This window comes from Phalacrocorax aristotelis, chromosome 3 (genome assembly GCF_949628215.1).
Source record: "Phalacrocorax aristotelis chromosome 3, bGulAri2.1, whole genome shotgun sequence".
Lineage (NCBI taxonomy): Eukaryota > Metazoa > Chordata > Aves > Suliformes > Phalacrocoracidae > Phalacrocorax > Phalacrocorax aristotelis.
In genome coordinates, this window is record NC_134278.1 from 33,185,653 (window position 1) to 33,193,137 (window position 7,485).

The 7,485-nt window shown below is 42.7% G+C and overlaps 1 protein-coding gene across 3 annotated transcripts; it reads left to right on the top strand.

Moving 5' to 3' along the window:
• The first annotated feature begins 1,303 nt into the window (after positions 1-1,303).
• SDHAF4 (succinate dehydrogenase complex assembly factor 4) lies at positions 1,304-7,117 on the top strand. Of its 3 annotated transcripts, none has more exons than XM_075087063.1 (4): positions 1,341-1,395; positions 2,645-2,707; positions 3,974-4,126; positions 6,851-7,117. In XM_075087063.1, the coding sequence occupies exons 1-4, from the start codon at positions 1,356-1,358 to the stop codon at positions 6,958-6,960; spliced, it is 366 nt and encodes a 121-aa protein (XP_074943164.1). In that variant the 5' UTR covers positions 1,341-1,355; the 3' UTR covers positions 6,961-7,117. The 3 variants fall into 3 exon arrangements, with proteins under 3 accessions (XP_074943165.1, XP_074943164.1, XP_074943166.1); XM_075087065.1 differs by having other exon boundaries at positions 1,342-1,395; positions 2,450-2,707; XM_075087064.1 differs by lacking the exon at positions 2,645-2,707 and having other exon boundaries at positions 1,304-1,395.
• The last annotated feature ends 368 nt before the right edge of the window (positions 7,118-7,485 follow it).

Genomic DNA, 7,485 nt, shown 5'->3' on the forward strand with positions numbered 1-7,485 from the left:
TTAGGAACAGAGCTTACTATTCCTTGGTGCCTGCAGACAGCTTCGTATGAGTATTTTTCAAGGTAAGAATTTCATGATAGTTTTTACAGTATTGAGAACATGCATGGTAAGTTCTTGAAGTTGGAACAGATCTGGTTTTCCTTCTTGCTGCTTTTGGGCAGAAGAGCATTTTTTTTCTGCGTGAGCCATCCATTATTCCTCTTCATTCTCTCTGATCTAGAGGCCCAGGATCTTGCTGCTAAAGAACAGGGTTTCTCATTAATTTTGGTCTCCAATATCAAATTAACAATGTTATATAAAAGCTGATTGAGAAAATGTCACACATAAGGTAGTCAGTTAAATTTAATCACTTCCAGTATGTAGGCATCACCAGATGTAGTGCAATAAACTCAACGGAGTGTTGCTGCTGTTAATCTACGGAGGAGATCTACTTTCTTAAACTCTTCAGACGGGAACACAAAATGCTATTTCAGACTCTTACCTGAAAGGCTGAGTGAAAGTTTCCTCTGCAGTTTGGTACCTGTAGACAGTGTTTTGAATTTTGTTTTATGGGAGAACAAGGTTAGCTGGAGATGTTTGAAGACTGACAAAAAGAACACGTAGCCCGTTTCAAAACATTAACTGGAGCTCATTAACTGTGCTCCACCCCATAAGCCCAGGTGTTACTTATCCCAGGGTTAGGTTTGTACTGAGAGAGGGTAGTGTCCCAAGCCCCTTCACTGGGTAAACTGGGAGACTGAAAAGATGTGGTCTGAAGTCCCCTGGTTCAGCACTTGAGTGCAGTAGCTCAGTTTCTTGCTTCCTTCCTGGGAGGGTGAAAAATGTCTGTTCGAGTGCAGAAAAGATACCAGTGGGGTTATGGGGCCAAGAGAGATCAAGTTTATTATTAAATTAATAGTTACAATAAATAATTTTCAGGTAACTTGGAAGTTGTACAGCCTTTAGTTTGTAAGGACAAACACTAGATCTGTACATCGCTGTGGCATCAGCCTAAATTATCTCACATTCTAAGTTGCCTTTGTGTATTATTTTCATTGCTTAAAAAAAAATATTGCAGGGCTGCAGTATACATTAAAGGAACGGGTCATTTCAGCAGCAAACTCTTCACCGCATGGGAGAAACGACATGCCTTTGCTCTAGGTTTGGAGGGCGAAGAGGAGAGTTACCGCTTATTTCTCGAGCGCCTCCAAGAGCCCGCAGTTCCCTCCATCAAAAATGAGGCTCGAGAACCGCCCCGCCCCCGCTCTCGCGTCCCCTGGGTGAGCGCCGCCGCCGTTTGGGCATGTGCGGTGCGCTTGCGCTGCAGCGTCTGACCCACCGCCCCCCCCCCCGCCGTGTCCCGGCTCGGAGCGGCGATGGCTCTGCGGCTGGTTCGCGGTGCGCCGAGGGCAGCGAGTAAGAGGCGGGCAGACGGAAGGAGGGAGGGGCCTGGCTTCGCCTCTGAGGGGTTTCCCTGCCTCTCCTCCTCTTCCTCACGCGGGGGAGTTACTGAGAGAGGGGCGGTTATCGGACGCGACTGTTGGCGTTGGGATTGCTGAAGGGTGCCTAAGATGGCGGCGGGTGGTGGGGAGGGTGCGCGGCCCGCGGTGTGATCCTCGCCTCTTCAGCCGACGGCATCTGTTGAGTGCCGTGGGGTGCCGCAGCTTTTTCTCCCCCCCCCCCCCGGTTTTCTCCATTTATTTTTTTTTTTTCCCCTCTACATACTACTATTCTCTTCTATATTGCAAACCTATTGCTGTCAGACCTCCCTATCAGTTCCGGAGGTTTTCTTTATCGTTGCTGCGAACCTTTAAACGGTAGTGAAATATTAAGCCTTGGTTTAATATTTGTAGAATTGCCGGAGAGAACTTACAGTGGTCTTGGAAGTTATTGGTCTGTGCCCTTTATGTGAGGAAATTGAGGTGAGCTGTTCATTGAGAAAGCTAGGCTGGAGGACTAATAAAGTAGCCCGATTACAGTCTGTCCCACATGCAGGCTCAGCTTAGGCTGTTTTGTAGGGTTGCAGGTCAGGCCACTTCCTTCTCCAACAAAAGTTGAGATTTCTGTGATGCTATTGATAAAATATTCCTGAAACAGACCAGTACAGTACATGTTAATAGAAGAGCTGGAAAAAAAATCTTACTAGGTATTTTTGGGCCCTCCTAGGCTCTATTTGGCTGTTAGGTTCGTGGCAAGATTTGGCCGATGCTCCTACCTACCCTGAGCATCCCACTGCATGAGTGGCTTTGTCATGATAAATTGAGGTCTGTGGGCCACTTCAACAAAAGACTGGGTATTGCAGGTGCTGGCTGTGAAGCAACTTTTAAGACCTGGGATTTTCAACTTTGGAAGATCAGCTATATAATTAATACACAGGATGGCTTTGTGACTGCCTGTAAAGGATGAAGGAGTCAAAGTTTGTAGAGTTTGGTTCATTGATAAAGTTGACTGTTCATCTCATCTTTTTCAGAGATACTTAATGTTGAACCTCTGTCACCTCTGTGTCAAGAAGAATGTATGTTGGTCAACAATATCAATTATTGCAAATAGGAAAATGAATTTTGCCTCTTCTCTGCAGACTGAGATAATGGATTTCATATCAGTACCTTAATCTGACTTTTATTTGAACTTGGACTAGAATACCAGCTTAAATTTAATTTTCTAGCTAGCTTATTTTTCAGCTTGCTGATGAATTACAAGATGCTTGGCAGGAGTAGAAAGATCCAAGGTATGCAGAAGGATTAGATTCTTCACTGTTGATAGTCCATTACATCATCCTTAAAGTAAGAAAAAAAGTTATTCCTTTGGGGCGTTGGTAACAGCTGGCAGGAGCAATACAGTTTATGTGACTGTAGGGTTTAATGTTAAGGTTGTGGTATTTTAAGAGAAATGAATATGCTGATCCTGGGAATGCAGGTGGCATGGTGGTTGGTGTACATATAGGTGAGTCAAATACACGGTGCCTGAGGAGGTTTCCTGATGCGATCTCTTTAGCAAGGTAGAATAATAGTTCTTAAAAGTGCTTAGCACCCAGTCTGATATAGGGTGGATTTCTGTTTAAACCTTCCTTCTTAAGGTAAGTCAGCGTTGCTTTAGGCATGTGTCCTTAGATAAAATATTTTTAGAGGGTACTTAATGCTCACTGCGGACATTTGGCTTTTTAACCAAATGCAGAAATATCAGTCACTTTGAGAGATCTTCAGTTTTTGACTTGTTCATGACTCTAGAGTTATTTAGGAGTTAGGACATCTGTGCACCTCCATTTTTATACTACTTGAAAGAACTTTAGGTATGGATATTAATAGGCTTTCTCCTACATTTGTGTTAAAAAAAATGTTAGTAGGACTTTAAAGGAAAAAAGTTTATGCTTTTAATGAAAGTATTTGCATGCAGTTATATAATTGAACTTAAATGTGCTCAGAGTTTGTCCTGCTTTTGCCTACCAGCTGAATTATTTTACCATCATAAGGGAAGCCCGACTATTCTCTACCAACATTCTGGAAAACCTGTTACTAAGGGAACAACGTTTTATTTTTTAAAGCTTTCCTTTGGGAAAGCAGAAGCTTTTTGTGACTCAAAAGCTGTCGGAAATGAGCCAAGACCTGGAAATCAGCAGGCTTTTTGGGGGAGGTTAGGACTTCTCTAGGAAAACAGAATGTACTGGTCTGTGCTAGCATAATTACTGTTTAGGGTCTAAAATACAAGATAACAGCAACGATAAGCTCAAACAGTTTAAAATACACTGTTTATGTGAACAGAGTTACACAACTAACACAATTTTGCCTGCATATGTTTCTAGGGCCAAAAATAATTATCTGTGCTGATTTCTTAGGTGTTTGTGAGTTGAATGTTAACTAGTATTTGCAGTTTGTTTTCCTGTCCTTCACTCCATGATTTCTGAAGGGAGGGTTTTTCAGAGGTGCTCTGAACAGTCATAGAGCTACTCAGTACTAATCTCTCACATTTATGCTGCATGTGTCCATTTGTTTGATAGAGTCATCACTGCTTTGCAGCTCTCTGAGGAGCACCAGCTCTAAGACAGGAGGAAGACCTGAACCTGCTAAGCAGTCACTTAAGAAACCGAAGTTACCAGTAGGTCGATTTGATGAACCAGAGGAGTCCAGTATAGAGAGGGAACCCCTGGAAAGTAAGTCATGTTTTACAGAATTGAAAGCCATGTTTTAAAGACAAGACCCTGAGAAACAGTGCTGATGTCAGTTTAAGAAGCAGTGTAGGCATTCAGCACTCTTCAGAATCGCTTTCGAAGCTTAATGGCTCTGAAAAGTGGCAGGGCAGTGGGCATAAGTTGGAGCAAATGATGTATGATGCACAAAGTCGTCCAAACAAGGGTGGTCAAACACTGTAGCAAGTCACCCAGAGAATCTGTGATCCCTTTCCTCTTGGAGATACTCAGATTTGCCTGGATGTCCTGACCTAACATCAGCCTTGCTTTGAGCAGGGTTGGGGCCAGACATCTGCCTAAAGTGCCTTCTACCATAAACCGTTCCATGATTCTGAGAAAAGTAGCTGGTAGTGATCTGTTATAGTAAATGTTGTAGTAAACTTAGGAGGGCACCAGCTACTTTTTATTATCCAAAAGGCCTGTCGTATTTCTTAGTCCACAAAAGATTGACTCATGCTGTATTTCATGGTCAGTCTTCTCTTAGTTTTGCAGGTAGTGTTTTGAAAGCAACAACGGATACTGACTTTACTGAGCCACTAAATGGTGACCCAGGAGGCCTAATGATAAAGGTTTTTTCCAACCTAAACGATTCTATGAACTGTTATTTGTGTTGTGTGGCAGTGACCTTAGTGGGGCTGCATTTAGAGAACTTGACAAGATTGAGGCATAGAAACATCGCTGCTGAAGTCACTAGAAACATATACTTTTTCATCAGGCAGGAGAAAGACAATCTCTTTTTTTCCTTCTGTTTAATTAGCTGTCTTCCTTAACTAAAAATGCTAGTCATGCTTTATCTTACTCACCATAGTGTGATGTTCTGTTCTACTGCTGTTCACCAGTAGTGATAACCCATGTTTATCTATTTTGAGGTCTCTAGGACAAGCTTTTTTTAATGTATCAATAGATTACTATGAACATCCACATGACAAAATGACTGAAAAATTATAGTATCACCACCAAAATGGCTGCAAGGAATTTCAGATTGTGACTCACTTGAGAACCAACTCAGAGTTGTAGTTACTGTGTAAGCAGCTGTTTAATTCTTGTCCTTTTATTCCCAAGAAAATAAATGCCATCACTGCTTCATTTAAACAAATGCATAGTTACTCTCTTTTGCTTTTTGCTTGGGTGTTACATGTTTAGAGTGAGACTCAGGGTTTCTTTTGGCTTTAAATTTAGTTGTACCTGTATATTTTTTACATATAACACCAGCAATAGTTTGTTAGAATGCTGACTGCCCATTGTGTCCTCAGTGAGTATTAGGAAAAAACGTAAGAGTTTATGCTGGCCGTTTGAATTCCCACTGCTGCATAGCTGTCATGGAGAAATCTTTTGAGCTTCTGCATCCGCTGTCAGCACACCTGTACTGCTCCGATATCGGGGTGATATCTACGAAGCAGTACTAGATGCATTTGCACTCCTTGGACTGCCAGAGGTGCTCAGATACTGACATTGCCTGTCCTGGTCTGCATGTTTAAACAAGTGTTCCAATATGTCATTCTGTATAGCCTGTAGCTACATGAGCCTCCCTCCATCACTGTCCTCCTTTTTCCATGCTCCCCAGGATTTCTGTTGGCTTTTCTCATTTTCAGCCCTGTCCTCGTTACTTGTCTTGCCCATCAGGGCTGAGTTAGGGATATGGCTGAGGGAGCCATGAGTTATGCGTATATATGGAAGGCTCTGGAGAATCAGTGTGGCAAGAGGGTTTGTGGGGTGTGGCGAGCTTCAGGGAGCCCTGTGGTCTGGTGCAGGATGAGAAAACGCCCAGCCTGGGATGGTGCTGTGACAAAAAGCACTTCACGGCTTGGTGATGCCCAGTGCGATGGCCGTTGCTCAGCATGGGTGGCCTGAGTTACTACTCTTGAGGGAGGGCCCTGAGTAAGGGAGCACCGAGTAGCATAAGGATGTTGACCTTGAGGAGCAGGAAGCTCTGTGGTGTTCAAGTAGGTGGCGTAAGCTAGTAGGGTGCTGGGAATAGAAGCAGCACTGCTAACGTGTAAGGATATCTCTCTTAGTCTCACTTACTGGAGAGGTTGGAAAATCACATTCATACCCCTGTTACAGAGAGTATTCCTCTCCTGAAAGGGCGTGACAGTGACCTGGCGAGCTTAGGTTAAGTTTTAGAAGGCAAAGCGTCTAATTTAGCTATTTAGGGTTTTATAGTACCTCCTGCGACTGAGGTACCTAGTCTGGTGTTGATAAACACCAACATGCTATTCCTTGAAAAAACATACCAGTGTCCATGAAAATGTAGTCTTTTAAATAACAGAATAATTATAAAATCATGGCTAAAATTCTAAAATTAAAACCTGAGTGGTTACAGACTTAAATAAACACAGTAAGTGACCTGGTGTTTCAGATGTAGCGACCATGTGTACAGCACACCTGAGTGGCGCAGGTTATTGCTGGGAGTAACGAGAAACTGTGGTGCTTTAGTGCCTTTGGATATTGAGTTGCGTTTGCATTTGCATAACTGAATATGATAATATATTCCTGACTGTAGTCACAAAACTCTCTGAAACTATTGTTCTATGACTCTGGGAAATGGTTAACTCAAGGTTGCCTTTAAAAACAGAAGAGAATTGATTTTGTATTTGAAGATTAAACTGAGGCAAACATGGTAGATGGCAACATCTTTATATTTGTCAATATTATAGGCATTTCAATGAACTTTCCCTGTCATTTTAGAATTCCCTGATGGAATCAATCCTGCTACAAAAGAGAGGGGTGGACCTAAAGGCCCTGAACCTACACGTTTTGGAGACTGGGAGAGAAAAGGACGTTGTATAGATTTTTAATATATAAAATATCTGTGTGCCTAATAAAATATTTCTGGCTGTTGAAAATGTACAGAAAAATTCCAGCTGGATTTTCTGTGAAGCTTCTTGTTTCTGTCGTGCTTGTGATGAATTTTCTGAGAGATACTGTGTAAATAAACATGATGCTGCAACTCAATTTCTGGAGCTGTTATTTGCTCAATGTACGCCTGATCTTGAATGCTGTTTACACTATGCAAGTACAAATGCGAGTTCACTGATGTGAAACTGGTAGTCAGGATCTTACTGAGATGTACAAGGGCTTGGATATCTCTACGTATTTAAACATTTACGTAGTGTCTTAAAAGTGCTGAGCAAGCTTTGCAGTTCATGAACCTAGATACTGTTTGTCAAAAGTACAGCCATCTCCAAGGAGGTCCGTGCTTGGCTGATGGCCTGTTCAGCACAGGATCCGTTGGTAGAAGCCCCCTCATCAAGAGCCACCCCCTCTGTCTCTGTTAGGGTGGGCTGGGGGTTCTTTCCTGTGTGTCCAGAGGGGACGGAAAC

Excerpts from the sequence above, each read along its gene's own strand:
- SDHAF4 (XM_075087063.1), top strand. The coding sequence starts at position 1,356 with ATGGCTCTGCGGCTGGTTCGCGGTGCGCCGAGGGCAGCGA. Across the intron at positions 1,396-2,644 it reads CGGTGCGCCGAGGGCAGCGA|CTAGCTTATTTTTCAGCTTG; the intron begins GTAAGAGGCGGG and ends TTAATTTTCTAG. Across the intron at positions 4,127-6,850 it reads AGAGAGGGAACCCCTGGAAA|AATTCCCTGATGGAATCAAT; the intron begins GTAAGTCATGTT and ends CTGTCATTTTAG.